The 18,833-nt window shown below is 38.2% G+C and overlaps 1 protein-coding gene across 1 annotated transcript in view; it reads left to right on the top strand.

The window, feature by feature from the left end:
• LOC150081801 (SEC14-like protein 2) overlaps window positions 1-18,833 on the top strand; it is an 80,948-nt gene that overhangs the window by 23,011 nt on the left and 39,104 nt on the right. The window contains exons 2-6 of the mRNA XM_090379680.1: window positions 580-681; window positions 5,695-5,764; window positions 11,877-11,920; window positions 12,326-12,388; window positions 16,976-17,069. Of these exons, the coding sequence (XP_090235806.1) occupies window positions 628-681; window positions 5,695-5,764; window positions 11,877-11,920; window positions 12,326-12,388; window positions 16,976-17,069 (325 nt within the window). The 5' untranslated portion in view covers window positions 580-627. The remainder of the gene's footprint in view (window positions 1-579; window positions 682-5,694; window positions 5,765-11,876; window positions 11,921-12,325; window positions 12,389-16,975; window positions 17,070-18,833) is intronic.

Here is an 18,833-nt window from a genome sequence, read left to right as displayed (position 1 = left end):
ATTATAACTTGATAAAATAAAACCTTTGCACCGAGAATAAATAAAGCACGATAATATTTAAAACCAGAGCCAAAATTTAAAAAAAAATTTGCGACCCACTGTTTGAGAACCTGTGGCTTTTAGTTACCGCTCGTTTGCTTGTTACCGATTACGCAGCTCCAAACTCAGATTCTGCGGGGTCTGATGGCGAGATGAATTAAGGAGTGCAACTCAAGACAGCTGGCTCCTGTCAGTCAGTAAATTAGGTTTCTCTGTTAGTTTCTTAGGCTCAGTGTCTCTGGACTTCCATTTCCTCAACGCGTTGCTGGTCTCGATCTGAGAAACTGTTACCTCTTTCCGAGCGTGTTCATCGTTCGCTGTGCCCTTGAAATGAATTCGGACAATAGTTTACCACATTTATAGGCCAAAATATTTGCAAATTCGCACGAAATTTCCTTTTAATCAAAAGGGTATTCATGACTTTTAGTAAGCTAGTGTACTTGTAAACATGATACTTCCTTAAAATTTAAAATTGTATTAACGGGAACATCTTGCAATAATTTATTAAAGAGAAGTTTAAAAATTTATTCTGCTTGCCAGGTGCCTTTTGGGAAAAGATCTAAGGAGTAAACAGTCACATCTGAAAACATGAGTGGGAAGTTGGGCGATTTAAGTGCTAGCCAGGAGATGATTTTAACACAGGTAAGAAAGTAATTTTACTAATTCTCGCAATTTCAATTTAATTAATTTATTGGGCAGCATGTTTCTGAAAATTCCATCTACCAAAAATAATTTTTTTTTTAACTATTCAAATGTCATTTCTTTTTTCCTTAATACAATTAAGCCTACTAAAAACGAAAGCAAATATTATAAGAAGACTTCTAGTCTTAGAAGCATTTCACAAGTATATATAGAAGAAGAAATATATGGAGAAGATATTATTGTTATAATTAATTATTATTATAATCGATAGTAGTAGTATATGATGAAAGAAAGCAAGGTTTTAAAAAGATAAAATCGCCTGTCCATCCCCGCCAATAATTTGACTAGTTCTTCCTTGAATTTTTCAAATTACTCACTTCCACAACAACAGATGGAAGTGCCAACAATCAGCCACCCGTTGGCTGAAGGCAAATCGCTGCACATGTGTCTTGCAACCATCCTTCCTCAATTTGAATTTATGCCCCCTCATGCGTGTACTCTGAGTAAGAGGAAGAATGCCATCAGCACTGAGTTTACTAAATCCATTCAAGCCTTAACCACCCCATTCAGACCTCCTCGTAGGTGACTAGTCTCCAGACGACGCAATATGAAGGATTTAAGCCTGTCTTAGTTAGACCACCTTTCATTCTCTTCAATCTCAATGCCCTTCTCTGCGCCCATTCCATCACTACCTCCTTCCTAAAATGAGGCCTCCAAACCTGTATGAGATGATGCCTACCCATTGCCTTATCCAACGAAATAATTACTCCCTTATACCTGCTGGAAAAGTTCCTGTATAGGAACAGACGAAACCCCATGAGCTGTCTTGGCGGGCTCTCTGCATTACCCAGAGAACTTCATATCTGACTGCACAATTATCCCCAGGTCTTTTTTTCATTTTCCACTATCCTGACTGTAGTACCACACAGTCTGCGTGGGTAACACAGTGGTATCGTCACCGTCCTCCCCACACCGGGTGGAAAAGCCAGAGTTCGAATCCCGTCGATGAAACGAGGAACTTTAGTGGGCTTTCACTCCGTGGCTGAGTTAGTCGGTCTCAGGCGTAGATAGCAAGGTTTTTTTTTTCCCGAGAAACTGGATTTTTTCGTCAGCAAAACAGGCAAATCGACCAGCGAACACACGCAATTTACAGTCATAATACATATACAGTAGGGGTATATGTAAGAGATTACGGGAGGCCCTAATATGGGAGTAATACTCTTGATCTGATTATCAGTAGTGATTATTTATGCATTAAAAATTTGCAGATAAAGGAACGTAACCTCAGAGAAACGTACCAACTGTGTGGTACTACACTTAAGGAGGTAGAAAATGAAAGACCTGGGAGTAATTGTGCAGTCAGATATGAAGTTTTCTGAGCAATGCAGACAGGCTGCCAGGTCAGGTCATGGGGTTTTGTCAATGATATATAGGAATTTTTCTAGCAGGGAAAAGGAGGTGATTATCCCTCTGTATAAGGCAATGGTCAGGCCACGCCTTGAGTGCTGCGTACAGGTCTGGAGGCCTCATTTTAGGAAGGATGTAGATTTACTTGAGCGTGTACAGAGAAGGACAAGATTGGTGAGGGGAAATTAAGGGATCCTCTTACCAAGAGAGGCTTAAGTTCTGCAAATTGCAGTGGCTGGAGACTAGGCACCTGCGCAGTGATCTGATTGAGGTATATAAGGCCTTGAATAGGTTGAGTACGCTGAATTCTGATGGGATCCTTCCACTTGTTCAGATTACGAACCTAAGGGGGCATAAATTCAGCAATTAACCACCCCCTTTAGTCAGCGGGTGGTTAATTGCTGAAACAAACTTCCATCTGTCGTGTGGAAGTTGATAGGTTAAATAAATTTAAGGAGGAACTGGACAGGTATTTGGAGGGAATCGTGTGATTTTTTTTTTTTTTTTTTTTTTTGGCTAATGTTGCATCACATGCGACTACTACTACTATTCTGAAATGAAGGTTATGTTTTGAATGAATAAAAATTGGTTTATCGCTATCAATTATTGACAACCGTAGGACAGCCTGTCTGCCAGAAGGGTGGTACTTGCATTAAAAAAAATCACAAAACTTTAATATACAGTATAGATAAAGTATAATTTGCTTTAGCAAATTATACTTTTTTTTAAAACAAATATACTAGTTTTTTTTTGCGTTTAACATTTAAGAGGATTGCAGGTACACTTCACGACCAGTTATTTGCAGTTTTGAAAATCTTATCTATAAAAACAGTTTATTATTGAAAGAAACCTTATTTCTTAACTTTATTGGGATTCTGTAATTTATCAAACTGCTTAAGATTAAGACAAATGGTCGGGAAATACTTCAGGATAAGTTCACGTCAATTCTACAAAGCCTGCAAGCTGTCCCCTTCATTGTTCATGAAACTGAGTTGGCAAATAAATTGTTGTAAGTTGGCAAGGAAATATTGTTCAATTATTATGCATTATCTTCATTGTTTTGGGCTTGCATGTTTAATATTCAATCTTGTTTTGTTTTTTTCTTGTGATTTATTATAATAATAAAAAAACATGTGTACGTGGGAGACAAGCAACATGTTTGTATTTGGGGGAATACGGTCTTGTCTCCGAGTGCAAGGTGATGACTGAAACAAGATAAATGCGTGAAAGGAAGTTATTCTTAATGTCAAATTGTTGCGTTAAACTAAAAAAAAATATATGTTCTGTGTTCTGCATGACCGGTGGGTGAATGGTTAGTATATATGTAGCGTATATGTCTGTTCTGACAGGCCTTACTGCAATGGAGAAACCAACTCAGGAAACCCCTCTCTTGCTGACGCATATTCCCCTTGCGGCAGCAAGAGGGGGGGGATGCATTTCCCTATCGTACATAAAATGGTCCCAGGAATCAGATTAATAATAATTTCAAGGAAAACAAGTGCGGAGCAAGAGAACATTAAAATGTTTTTCCCTCCAAATTTCCTTCTGAGTCTCCTTAATATTCTGCTTACAGCTACTATTTCGTCAGAGACCTTCGACTATGATTTGGTATTTTTTTTTCCTTTATTTAAAGCACCAACGATAAAAAGGTCAAGAAATTTTGAAACGAGCAATTTAAAACGCCAAAACTGAACCACGAGAGAAAGATAACTTAGTAATTTTTTCGTATACCTTGAATAACTCTGCTGTGTTTATTAATCAAAACCGGCAAGGATTGGTTACTCTTTATTGCGACATTCATTTGGATGGAATTCTCTTTTTACAAGTTGTTTTTGTCTACTCAGTCCTGTCTTGGTGCAGAACTTCGATAACATATTTTAAGGACTGTAGAAAATTAAAAATGCTTTATTCTTATCGAATGTAGAACAAATCAAAACAGTTTTTGCACGCATATTTAAAAATTCATGCAGACGATGAAATCTTTTTTTTAACATTTAGTTAGGCTGGATAAAAATAGGATTCAACATTGTAAAGGTAAAATCGTTACTCTGGGCCTTCGCTGCTAACAATCTCTGTCCTTCTACATTTGTGGAAAAAGTATGCGTTCAAGTCTCACGTAGGCAGAAGGAACTTTTATTTTCATACCGTAACTGAGTCAAATGGCTTTAAATTCTTCCAACATAACTTAGCCCCCCCTCTTAAGTGACCTTAAAGATAAAAATTTGAGGTAGTTATATCTAACGACTGTGGCTGCTATAAATGTTTCATGGAGGAATGTTATTTATGAGATTTTTCTGTATAAATGTGGTTTATGTGATTGGGTATATCTGCTGGCCTATCTTGCGACTTTCTGCAAAGACAGAGCTTGGTAGCATTACATTACTATCATTTTGTGAACATGTTGTGTTCACAGGAAATTGTGTAGCAGTTTAGCTAACAGTAGGAAAGATTGGGCAAGGATAGAAGCAGACACTCCTGTCCTCGTAGACACTAATGTCCCAGAGTGTAGAAAAATTAGTTGGAGGAAAGTGAACAATATATGAATGAAGAATATAAAGTAGTGCTCGGGTTATCCGAGAGGGCAATTTCCCGCTCGTGATAGTTGCGGCCTTGGACAGTTCGTGAAAATAAAAGGAGCATGTCTCGAGGCTCATCCTAATGAATTAGTCTCATTTGTGACACTAACAACTCTTCTGGCAGACACCCTGAAATTCTGCATTTTATGATAAGCACATGTCTTAGCCATGTCAGTATTTAATGTTCTTGTTTATACCCCGACACGACCACCAGGCCAGAAGAGTTTACGTTCATTATTTTGCCAATGGATACAATCATTAACCGTATTTAGCAGTCACGCGAGCTTGAACGACGGTCCGATACACTCAAAGTGCGTGTATCACTCGGCTAGGTCGAGTGACGAGGCAAGGTACCAAAAAAAAGTATCAAAAGTCAACGACATTAATTTGTTATTACTGGAATGTGATGCACGTACGGTCTTTTATACCTTTGACCCAAGGGATTTACTAATACGTATCATTACTGCACTAAGGCAATCATTTCGCAGTAAATTCAAGAAGTCAAACAAAGATTCCAGTACAGCATCATTACGATAACATCTCACGTTGTGAAATCCTTCGCAACGTTGCTTAACCTTGCACTTTCCAATAAGCAAACGCTTCCCAAACAGAAAACGCTACAGTGGCTTATTTTCAGTAAAGGTACGATAGTTTCTCGGGAATAATAGTTCTCGCTTCTCTCAGTCTACTCTTTAATGATAACATTTGAGTTAACCACTGAATTGTAGACTGAGGTAAGTCATCACTAAATCCAAATTGTCCCTTTATACCTTGGAGGAAGTATAAAGAAGGACGTTCACTTCAGCATTAGAGCACGCTATCATAGTTTATCTGCAATTTCCTCATTATAAACATGAATTATGACATTTTAAAACAGCTCTGAAGAAACAGCTGCTGAAGATAAATAATAATGTAACTGTTTTTCTTTATTTTTTTTTACATGGACGTAAAAGTAAATTGAAACTTTGAGATGTGAAGTTTCATTTCAATAATTAGGATGTAAATTTAATTTTGTTCTCTCTTTGTTCAGTTCCGTGAAGTAATAGCGGATGTTATTCAACCACATCACGATGATCACTTTCTGCTTCGATGGCTAAGAGGTAAGACCCTTTTTATTAATTGGTACTGGTGTTATGATTATGTGCTCACTCTCGTTTTTCTATGTTTAGTATTTCCTCGATGAGTCCATTATAATGAAAGGACCCGCTTCTCTCTTCCCCAGTATGAAAATCATTAGTATTTTGGACTACAATAAATGATATTAGTACTTATTCTAGTCCAAAACATCAATTTTATAGTTTGGATAACCCTTTAAAGTTATATAAACTACCCTACCTAATCAGAATACACTCATTTAATATACGTGTACAATAAATATTGGTGGCAAGGAGTGTAAGTTTTTCTGATAATTAATTTAGATGTACACAGTTTGTTCACTTTTTTCGCGGAATGGGCACACTTTAATTTAAATCTTCGTCACTGAGGTCACCTAACTGAATCAGATACTCAATTTTTTTCGGTATCTGATTCAATTTTTGTAAGTTACTTATCAAACAGAAAAATAAATTGCAGAAACCTCGTTGTTAAATAATTATTACCAAAGAACTAACACAACAGTACAATCACAACGAATATATCAAAACAATCACAAATTTGTTCGTTAAGATCGGTTTCATTTCAATGTTATCACTGTTTCATTACTTCTCTAATAATAGTTATTTAACAACGATGATTTTTTTTTAATTTACTTATTTGGATTATATTTCAGAATCTGATTCAGTTATTTGAATCAGATTCCGCCCCCCCTCTCTTATAACGACTGAGTTTTGAATTTATCTTCAGGTAAATCAAATTTGTCCTTGACGCTGGCGCTGGCACAGACATTCTCTCTGGGTATGCCAAGCTGGGCTTCCTATTGGGAGTCCACAAAGCTGATGAGACTGACATTCGGGTGACACTCAAGTCAGATAGACCTAATTTTGGATAAGTCCGATCGGTCTGTGACAGCCAAATCCTCTGCTTGCACCTTCACGATGGTGGGACTTTAGTAACCCTGGGTATAATCTCCATGTGCAAGTCCTGACATACGACGCCTAGCATACTGAAGGTGACTACCCAGGTGCGTAGGCAGGGGGCCGAGGTGTGACGCCCACACCACACGAAGGAATGCCGCCCCTCTCTGTTACCAGGCAATATTAAGTGGTAGATGACTCTCATCAACTGCCGCAATACCACTACTTTGCTTATTGGAGGAGGCGCCTCCGTAGCCAGGTGGGAAGGAGCAGCAGTGCGTAGCACACGCTTCTTGATTAGACCGGGGTTCGAGCCCGTCACCACCAAATACGGAGGATGCGGAAAGGTCAAGGAATGACCACCGCATATCCCGGAGCAATATGGCCTTAGATGCTAATGCTCCTAAAAACCAACCAAACAAACAACAAACAAACAAGCTTATTGGAGGCTTGAAGTGGTGGAACCCATGTTCAGTTTCCAGAGCAAAGCTCTGGCAACTCCCTGCCCTCCCCATCTGTTCAATCATGCAGTATGATTGATGTCTTTTGAGGTTATGATCGACATCATGGCGAGCTCCAATCTTCCTTACATTTCGAGGACACAGATGTAAAAAACGTGTTCGCAGGCCGACTGCTAGATAGTCCACCGGACCGGACCTATTCGTAACTCTATATGAGGCTTCCGGATCAGCTAGTGTATAATCTTTCTGCAATCTACTCTGCCAGATAGTGAGTGGAGGAAGTCCTAATAGTGTGTATGCGGGGGCATTGTCGAGGCTACATTATTTCAAGGAGCTGGGTATATTCTTGCCACGTGTACGCCATATCCAAATATTTCATTACTTCATACAGCATGTCCTCCCACCTTTTCTTACTACTGAATATGTCATTAATTGTCAACTTAATTGAACAAACTTATCCGCGAAGAGATCTAAACCTCCAAAACACTTCCTCGTTCATTTCACAAATATACGTGGTCTCAGTTTTAATTTCAATTCATCAAATTCATCTGTTGCCTCTACCACACTCCCAACTCCACTAATCAGTTGGAACTCTTACTTACTCTCTTTGAAACTTGACTTTCTCCAGTACAACTTTCCTAACAGTGAGGTAATTTTTCTTGGTGATTTTAATGTTCACAACTCCAGCTGGCTTCCGTTTTCTAGTCACACTGACCCAGCTGGTCGAGACTTTTGCAATTACTATTGACCACAAAATTCTTCATTTACCTACCAGATCACCAGACAGTCCTAAAAACGCAGCCAACCTGTTTTATCGTTTTCTCAAAAACAACCTTTCTAAGTACACAGTCGAGGGGTGAGTGATCCTCTAGGCACCTCTGGTAACAACTGGTGATGGGCTTTTGTCCAATGGGGCCATTCTCAACCTAGTGTTGGTTGGCATTACAAGAACGCAAAATGGGATGATCTGCGAGGTTTTTCTTCTTTTCCTTAGTCAGATTACTGTTTCACATCTTCTGATATCAATGTTTGCTCAGTGAAATTATTTGCTCAGATCGTGTCAGTGAAATTATGCTTGGAGGGATGAAACCCTTTATTTCACGCTCCACCTTAAAATCTCCCTTTATCTAAACCTTGGCTTTGCAGTAAATGCACTAAGGTTGTTCAAGATATTGCATATCGCAAGTGGCTTGTTTCCAAATCTCCAGGTTCATTTTCTGCCTACAAACAAAGCTCGCAACAATTGTAAAGTAGTTATTAATCAGTCCAAACTAAATTTCGAACAGGCTAAGAGTAGAAAACTTGCTTCTTGTCCAAATGGTAGTCGAGCATTCTGATCTCTTGGCAAAGCTATTGGCCGCTAAATAAGCTGCCATCTTCTGGTTTGCCAACTGTTTTTTGTAATTGGGTATCCAGTTTTCTCTCTAACCGCTCACTGCGGGTGATGGTAGATGGCTCTCTGTCTTTTAACTTTTCCACTAATGCGGTGTTCTCCAAGGTTCAGTTCTTTCTCCAACTCTTTTGCTCTTCTATATTAATGACATTCTTCCATTGACCGTAAATTCTATCCATAGTCATGCAGATGACAGCACGTTGCATTCCACCTTCCAGTTTGAGAGACCTTACCTGCAAAAACAGCTTCAACTTCTGGAACATCCACTACCAAATCCTTAAATGCTGAGCTCCAGGTAATTGTTCAGTGGAACAAAGATAATTTAGGTGATTTCAATCCTTCTAAAACTCAGTCCTGTCTTATATCTCACAAAAAGCGGATCCTTCTGCTCCTACGCTTATCTTCGATTACACTCCGATTTCTAAGCAAGGTCATATACACTGCTTTAGCATTAATACCTGGACACCTGCCTTTAGACAAAAAAAGAGCTTTTATTGTGCCATTTAATATTTTGTGCTGAAACATTTTGCTTTTATGACGGCCTTCAATCTTCGCCGCATACTCTCAACCAGCTTTTTATAAATGTCAAGTGATATGTTTCTCCACTCGGCCTTTAAACGCAGCAACCAGTTCGGCCTTGTTCTTTGGGCAATCTTGACGTGCACGCACCCGACGATCCAATACATCCCAAAGATGCTCGATAGGGTTCAGATCAGCCTTCTTGACTGGCCAATCCAACTTTTCCACACCCATGTCCTCAAACCACTCTGGTACGACCAGAGCAGTATGTCTTGCTGATACAGTTATGGGCCTTCCCCGAAGTATTGCCATAATGTTTGGGGTGCATAATTGTCCAGGTTGTCCTGGTATTGCACAGCATTCATGGTTTTTCTCAATAATGACTAATGGGCCCAAGCCAAACCATGAAAGGAGCCCCATACCATGACAGTGCCTCCACCAAACACTGCTGGGAGGATACAATCAGGAAGTAACTGTTCCCCTAGCATTCGCCACACCCAGGAACGGCCATCATACTGGTAGGGTGTGAACCTTGACTCGTGTGTCCATAGGACTGTTTTCCACTGCTCTACAGTCCAGGATTCCCGCTCCTTATACCATGTTAATCGGCGTATCGCATTTTTTGAGGTGATCAATTCTGTTTAACGTGTCACGTTGCATGCATATTTATAGCAGGTTCTCTGACGTGTTACATGCATAGGACCTGTTTCCCCATCCATGGAGGGGTATCCGGATATTAATGGTAAGGCAGTGTATGTCTATTGGAAATTACCATGACTTCTAATCTCTCTCAGCATAAGCACATTACAAATATTGCTTCCTCTGCATCAAAAAACTGGGTTTTCTCTTTTGCTCTCGACGTTACTTTTCTTCCAAGCAACTGTTCACTCTGTAGAAATCTCAAATCCGCCCTACCATGAAATATTGTTCCCACATCTGGGGCGGTGCCCCCAAAACGTCTCTCAGGCTTCTAGATTCTATTCGAAAGAGGGCAGTTGGGTTAATTAAAGACTCATCTTTAACAGAGTCTGCACTCTGTATTATAGACGTTCTGTTTCTGCTGCATGCCATTTCTACAGATACTTGCACGGGGAATTGGCTTCTATAATTCCTGCTCTGTCTCTCTTCCAAACCAGTCCGAACACGTGCCGCATCCAGCCAACATCCTTTTACTGTCCAACTCCAAATTCACAAAACCAACTTGTTTATATCCTCATTTATTTATTCAACTTTCGTTTTCTAAAACAACCTTCTTTCATACTTATTTCCTGAAAAATACAATCTACAGAAATTCAAGTCTAATGTCAACAAGTATTTTCTTCTCAACCTTCAGCCCATGCACGGTATTAAGTACTACTCTAATACCACTCGTGTTTGGGGTTTCATAAAAAATGGATTAAAAAGATACAGCATGAATAACAAAGAAGTGAAGTGGGAATATCCAATTAGAACATGATGCAAGCCTAAAGCTCGTAGAGTTATTACTTACTCGTCTAATGTTTTTCATTTAATACTTAATAATAAACTTGCACATAAATTATTGCATGATTCTTTAATAACTTATTCAAGATGGCAAGTTGTCTTATTTCATTATACTGCATAAACATAAATAATTAACCTGAACCGGTGCTTTTATTTCAAAATTAATCAGACCAATTTCAAAAGTTTCTTCAGATATGTACATTCGGCAAAATAAGTTTTTTGTGGAAGATTACTGACTTCACTGGAAAGAGACATTACACAAGTTGCTTATTTTAATAGAAACGCATTTAACTTTACAAAAAAAAAAAAAATTCCATAATAAGAACTTTGTTTCCTGGCATATTTCCTGTATATCACTAATAGTATTTATATGCTTACTACCCAGCGGTTTTAATTCAGACTAAATTACAACACCCCCCCCCCCCAGGGCATTTTCGTCTTCAGCATTGTTCTGTGCTGTCCCTCACTTGATAATTATATTTGGGACTATTGCTACCCAGATGCAAAACCCAGCATTAATTAATTTAATTGTCATTTTAGACTTATAATTTGTCTAAATTTTGGTACCGAAACGTTCCCTGGGTCTCGTGATCAGAAAATTCTGACATGGAACTTGAAATACTATTACCAATAACATCAATAAAATCTTTTTAACAAATCCTTTTCAGAATCAGCGTAATTTATTTATCATTTTAGATTATTGTGTCGTAGGGTTTCAAGCACATCAGCATCTTAGGATTGCACAGTATACTGTATAATACGTTTATAAATTGCATATGTTCTATGGTCAATTTGCTGTTTGCTATGGTTCCCCCCCCCAGAAACCCAAGTTTCTGGGGGGGGGACCATGCTACCCTCGCCTGAAACCAGATAGCTCAGTCACGTTGCAAAAAAGACCCATAAGAATTTGTTGCGTCATTGACAGGATTCGAACCCAGGTCTTTTCCACAAAAGAAAACATTTTCCAGAGAGGAGAAAAAGGAAAAGACTGTTCCTTAAGTTTTCTTCCTATTTTTTAATGCAATTTAAGGCTTTTTTTCAAACGATAATCTTAACTTTTATCAATCAGAGATGTTATACAACTACGCATAAAAACAGCAATTCAATGTTGATGATATTTTCTATAATTAAAATTTAAACCTTCAATTTATAAATATCTATTGAAAATTTACAATATCTATAAATAGCGTTAAAACCTCAAATTGGCATATCTCAACAGCGAACTATGTCAAATATTTTCTTAACGTTTTGTTCATTCATTTATTCAATAAAACAAAGGCAGCAGCGTTGCCTTCAAACAGTTATCTAGGTTTCAAGGCTTAATGGCTACTTCTTTTAATTTCAGCTCGACAGTTCGACTTACAAAAGGCAGAAAATATGCTGAGAAAAGTAAGTATTTTCTCTCGTTAGCATTTAAGACTTGCAGTATCTGAATATCTGTCATTCTAAACTAAGTTATATTTTGTAATATTTCCAAATAGAGCAGTGCCCTGTAAAACAAAACTATCATTCTAGTGGGCACACCCCTTATATAGGAAAATAAACAAATAAAATTCTCAATAAGAGGAACATTATTCAATGTGCCGCTTAGTGAGAAAAATTGTGTTTCTTATTAAAACACTGACACTTATTCTAGCTTTAAAAGGAGAGTAGGCTCTAGCCGATTATAGGTGAAGGTATGTTCTCAGACTATAGCTAGCCCTTTTCTTGCCTTTTCAATGTCTGATAATTATTCTAACTAATTATTCTAAATATCAATGATTATCAATATTTATTTATTGAATTTAATTTCAGCATCTCATATTTCGCCAGGAGTATGGACTTGATAGCCCCTTAATGGATTATACACCAGATAAGGTAAATATTTAAAACTCAAATAGACTAAACTACGTTTGTTTCAGAAATTTTATAAACACTAAAGCCCCCCTCTCGCATCCCTTTATACCATGGTGTTAAAGAGAGGTGAGAGGGGCACTCAATCCATTGAGAGCCTTCATTAATCTCCCATATCAGGTGGAAAAGAGCTAAGTTCGAATCCCATCAATGATTGAGGAACTGCTATGGGATTTTTATCACTCTGTGGCTGTTAGTTGGTCTCAGGCGAGAAGAGAAAGTTTGCCTGTTTTGCTGACGAAAAAAAGTGGTTTTTCATCCGCAAAACAAGCAAACCCGCTAGAAACACACTCGATTTCTAGACATAATACCCATAGGTGGGTGACGTTATTCTCGGGTAACCATAATAAGTGTTTACTATTATTTTTTTTAATTATTATTACTTGACGAATTTGAAGATTTAAAGGAGCCGAACAACCTCAAGCAAGTCTGTCAATTAAAACAGTCATGTAAGTTTGAACAAATATGGCGCGGACACACTCAAGCACGTCCGTGACCATCAGTCAGTCACGGACGTTTACACAAGTTAGTCATACAAGCCCAAAAAATTTGTGACTGAATAAGTAGTATTCGTTGATGTTAAAACGTCTGTTGAACTGAAAAAATTGGCACTTCTTTGGGTTTATTATTAAGGAAAAAGAAACAGGGTAATATCAAAAAGGAGCAGGGAGTGGCTGCTGAAGTGAAATAACTTTTCTCACTTGAATTTGTTGCAGGAGTTAAGAGAAAGAACAATAGATCGTCACAATTTCATGCGAATGGAAAAGGTTTTTTTTATCCATTCACATACTTGCCTTTAATATAACAAAAAAAAACATTATCATGAGGAAATCCAAAATCACCTCATGAACGTACTGGCGATTAAGAGTCCACCACTTCTACATTATAGAGGTTGGGTTCTCCCATCCCAGCAAATATTTCAGTTTAAATCGAACCATAATAATCCACAAACACAGAAGGGAACAAGAAAAATTCTACTTTTCACATGTGAGTAGCTTTTGAAGATACAAAACTACCTTTATCAACTCACCAATCACTAAACAAAGAAATGGAAGGAAAGGACTTCGATGACCTAGTTCTTTATGTCGACAGCCTGCAATATTGTTGTTGTTGTAAGGTTTTAGGGCCATCTGCGACTAAGGCCATATTGCTCCGTGTATATTGTCTGTTAACGTGTTTTCTTAGGTTGATTTTCTGTTTTCTGGACGAAAAACCAGAGTTTCCTGGAGAAAAAAAAACCATCCAACCCTCGCCAGAGACCGACTAACTCAGTCACGTTGGGAAATGGGCTATTAAAATTCCTTCCGTCATCAACGGGAATCAAACTCAGGTCTTTTCCACCAGGTGGGGGGGGGGGACGATCCTATCAATTGTGCTACCCAAGAGGGCCTTGCAACATTCAATTTGCTTGTAACAAAAAATATTCTGATTGCAGATGATGAATCGCTTTTCTATACCGTTAACTAGTAGCTGACAAAACAAATAAGTTATTTGTTGTACATAGTGTTTACATTACAGGCGCGTTACAATTTTATTTCACAAATTACCGGAAATGTTTTCTTTTTCTCCGATTAATAGATGCGAAAAGAAAAATCTAATTAATTAATAATTGATTAACTAACAATATATAACGGTAATTGTTTTCATTTCACCGTAAGATACTTCCTGAGGTAATATTCACTCCAAGTTTTGTAATATTTCATAATCAATAGCGTGTGAAATGAAACACGCATCTCAGTGAATAGATGGATATAATTTCCATCTATTCACTGAGATAAAGTAAAACAGTCGTGGTATGCTGTCAACGTTCGTAATGCAGTTTGCATATTTATTCTAGGAGTTTAATAAACACATATTTCATTTGTGTTGTGGTTATTACAATAAGCAAATATTAAAAATTCAATCTTATGTATTTAGTAAACCGATAACAAAAAATTAGAAAAACGTCTTTTATGCGCAAAACGAAATATTTTTTCGTTTCGAACGAATCTGCTATATTGTCCATTAATTTTTGCTTCCGTAAAGGGGAGTACAGTGGTCTCAGACAGTTTTTAAATTCTGTACAGTGGGATCAACTGACGATGTTACCAACAGTAAATTCTAAGTGGGAAGCATTCAAGGAATTAATCGTGGAAGCTACTAGACTTTATATACCGATTAAGAAATATCGTTCAAGGTTTAGGCCTAAATGGTTATCAAATGAACTAATGAGACTCGTGACAGAGAAGAAAAATGCATGGGATGCATATAAATTATCAGGTGACGCAGAAGCCTGTGGCAGATATAAGCTAGTCTGCAATCAGGTCACAAAGGAGGTTCGGCAGGCGAAGGCGGATTACGAGAAATCTTTGGCAAAGGATGCTAAGAAAAACAGCAAGGATTTCTTTACTTATATAAACTCTAAAAGGAAGGGGATGAATATGATTGGTCCACTTGACATCGATGGTTCGACTGTTGATGATCCTGCTCAGATAGCAAACAAACTGAATGAGTATTTTGCATCTACATTCACACGTGAGGAATTATTACAGTTTGAAAATGGAAGAAGGTTATCAAATTGTAGCAGTGTGCTTAATGATTTTGTAATAACTGAGAGCAAAGTGGAGGAGAAATTGTTGAAGTTAAACATAAGAAAGGCACCTGGGGTGGATGGGATCTATCCAGTTATTTTAAAGGAGGCGGCAAAGCAACTAAGCAAACCTTTAGCCATAATTATGAGAGCATCCTTGGACTCAGGGGAGGTTCCCACGGACTGGAGATGTGCAAATGTGTCCCCAATTCACAAAGGTGGATCGAAGGGTGACACGAGTAATTACAGACCAGTTAGTTTAACTTCTGTTCCGGGTAAAATAATGGAGTCACTGGTTAAAGATGCATTGCAGGATCATCTAGACAAGACTGCAGCAATAATTCAAACACAGCATGGGTTTGTTAAGGGAAAGTCTTGTCTGACAAATTTGATTGGTTATTATGATGTGGTCACAAAGGAACTGGATGCGAAAAATAATTTTGATATCATATACTTGGATTTCAGGAAAGCTTTTGACACTGTTGCGCATGGAAGACTACTGTACAAATTGGAGCAGAATGGTATTAAGGGTAAGTTGCTACAATGGATAAGAGGATGGTTAAGTGGGAGAAGACAGAGGGTGGTAATCAATGGGTGCTGCTCTTCGTGGACTAATGTTATTAGTGGAGTCCCACAGGGTTCGGTGTTGGGTCCACTGTTGTTTTGTGTATTTATCAATGATATTGATGAAGGTATATCAGGCTTAATGTCGAAGTTTGCAGATGACACAAAGGTTGGCAGGGTTGTTAATGACAGTAATGGCAGTGTGCTACTGCAACAGGATCTAGATAATTTGGGCAGATGGGCTAAGAAGTGGCAACTGAAGTTCAACCTTGACAAATGCAAAGTACTGCATATGGGTAGAAGTAACCCCAGAGAAACGTACCAACTGTGTGGTACTACACTTAAGGTGGTAGAAAATGAAAAAGACCTGGGAGTAATTGTGCAGTCAGATATGAAGTTTTCTGAGCAATGCAGACAGGCTGCTAGGGCAGGTCATGGGGTTTTGTCAATGATATATAGGAATTTTGCTAGCAGGGAAAAGGAGGTGATTGTCCCTCTGTATAAGGCAATGGTCAGGCCACGCCTTGAGTATTGCGTACAAGTCTGGAGGCCTCATTTTAGGAAGGATGTAGATTTGCTTGAGCGTGTACAGAGAAGAGCAACACGATTGGTGAGGGGAATGAAGGGATTCTCTTACCAAGAGAGGCTTAAGTTCTGCAAATTGCAGTGGCTGGAGACTAGGCACCTGCGCGGTGATCTGATTGAGGTCTATAAGGCCTTGAATGGGTTGAGCACGCTGAATTCTGATGGGATCCTTCCACTTGTTCAGATTACGAACCTACGGGGACATAAGTTCAAATTAAGAAAGGATAGATGTAGAATAGATGTGCGGAAATTTGCCTTTAGCCAGCGGGTGGTTAATTGCTGGAACAAACTTCCATCTGTCGTTGTGGAAGTTGATAGGTTAAATAAATTTAAGGCTGAACTGGACAGGCATTTGGAGGGAATGGTGTGATGATTTTTTTTTTTGGCTGATGCTGCATAAGCTCCTACACTTGCTTTCTTGCATCATGTGCCACTACTACTACTACTACTACTACTACTACTATTTCGTCCAATATAATATCCTATGCTTCAACTACAATACGCGATATATGGATAGCTTAAAAAAAATTGATAATCGTCAGATTTCTATTAGCCCAGTTTTAGTGAATTTGGAATAATCGGTATTTTGCCTTGAAAGTACGCAGCTTACGAAATATAGCCATTAAGGGTAATATGAACTACTGCGAGAAGCATCCTCACATCAGAATAGCACATTGCTCTCAGTGAATGGATGGAGACACGACACCTGTACATCCTAGAAAGATAAGAAATTAATCTTTCCTAGCATTTTTACAGAAGCTGTTAGCTTCATATTACTGTCGATATATTAAATTACAAATTTATTATTAGTTACAATTTTAATCTCCTTCTAGGTGATCCAAGAACATTGCTGCCAAGGATTTTTAGGATTTGATAAAGAAGGACATCCGGTATTTCTCATTAGGGTGGGCCGCATTGATATTAACGGTATGTCACTCTTTTAAATAAATAAATATACAGTATCCTGGCAAAAGTCAGGGACATCTCTGATTGCGCAAAAGTGTGTGTGTTGTGTGTGTGTGTGTGTGTGAGAGAGAGAGAGAGAGAGAGAGAGAGAGAGAGAGAGAGAGAGAACAAACGAAAAAGAAAAATTTTAAATGGAGTTGAGCTAATAGACTTGTTTTTGAAGTTTGAGTGGAAGAGAGAATTAAAGAGCGAGAAAAAAGGAAGTTAGCGAAAGAACGCTATCACATAATGAAATTCGCAAATGGTTGAACGAGAAATACTCATCATACATTCGTAAAAAGGAAATGAGGGAAAAAATGTTAACACTAATTCCTGTTTCAGACTTAAATGTGTAGCGCTGTCCACAGTTATAAATCCAGATTACTTCAGGCAAAAGCATGCCTTCCTACAAGCACAAAATAATATTCGTTTTTATTATTTTGGATTATTACGTTACACAGAGCGAAAGGGAGACAGAATAAGTAACGACAAGTTTAATATTAATTGGAAAACACACATATATTAAATTAAATACATACAAAAGCTTTCGGTTAGTTTGTTAACCTTCGTCAGTCAAACTGACAGTTAAGAGTGTGGAACTCGAGGGCGTGTACTGCAGTCATGTACTGCGTGATGTGATGGTTAATTGTTGGATGTTGAAGCCTGTGACGCACGTTGCCAACGTTTGTCATTCATCAAAATGGTTGCTTCAATGATAGGGTGGACACGACATCCATTGCTCCTGTTGACTGAGATATTAGAGCGTGTGATGTTCAACGACTCCAACCAGCCGCGCCCCCGGTAGTGGCGGGACCTATCTACAATAACGCATCGCGGTGTGTGTCAATGTCGTGGTGGGTTGACCAGATGTGTTTGGCAATGGCCGAGTGTTCTATGTCCGAGCCGTCTCCCAAACTGGGAGACGGCTCGGAAAACGTCTTTCGGAACACGAAAGAGCCATCCGCTTAGCGGACATTGAACACTCGGCCATTGCCGAACACTTCTGGTTAATCCACCACGACATTGACCCACACCGCGATGTTTCGATAGCCATGGCCACTGTATCTTTGAAACGTTCATTAAAAGTTGGAATTTAATTTGGAGTTTGTCTTGTTTTTACACATTAGATTTCACACCATAGCCAAGCAGCTTAATTAAGGAAATATAACTACAAAATTAATCTTTTCTTGAAAAGTTTAACAAACTCACGTCTACACTTAAGACTACAGATAAACACAAACATTTTACCTTTGAAAGATGCTTCAGCCCTAAACGCTTTATATTTTGAAAGATGCTCATTACAAGTTTGAATTTCATTTGAAATTTGTCTTTTTACACATTTCACAGAATAAGCAATCAGCTTAATTAAGTAAGCAAATATAACCATTAAACTAATCTTTTCTTACGAAGTTGAACAAACAAAAGTTGAACAAATAAAGTTAAATAAAAACAAATTCGAGCCAACTGTACTTTTTATACATATCACAGAAACAGCTTAAGCAAATATAATTAAAAGAAGTTGAATAAACTCAAATCTATACTACAGATAAACACGAGCTTAATCTTTTCTTAGGAGCAAACTCAAGCCTACTGTATTTTTGAGAGCAGAGGGCTGCCATCTACCAGGAAAATTTTGAACTAAACCCAGTTTTTTAACGAGTCTAATTAAAAACTATAGCCTTGTAATCAAAATAAATAAATAAATAAGAGCGCCACCGGCGAGCGAAACCTACCGATCGCATCGGC

The sequence above is a fragment of the Mastigoproctus giganteus genome, chromosome 8 (assembly GCF_048544385.1).
Source record: "Mastigoproctus giganteus isolate SK-2022 chromosome 8, ASM4854438v1, whole genome shotgun sequence".
In the NCBI taxonomy this organism is placed as follows: Eukaryota; Metazoa; Arthropoda; class Arachnida; order Uropygi; family Thelyphonidae; genus Mastigoproctus; species Mastigoproctus giganteus.
The sequence above is the reverse complement of the archived record's forward strand: the minus strand, read 5'-3'. Positions and strand labels throughout refer to the sequence as shown.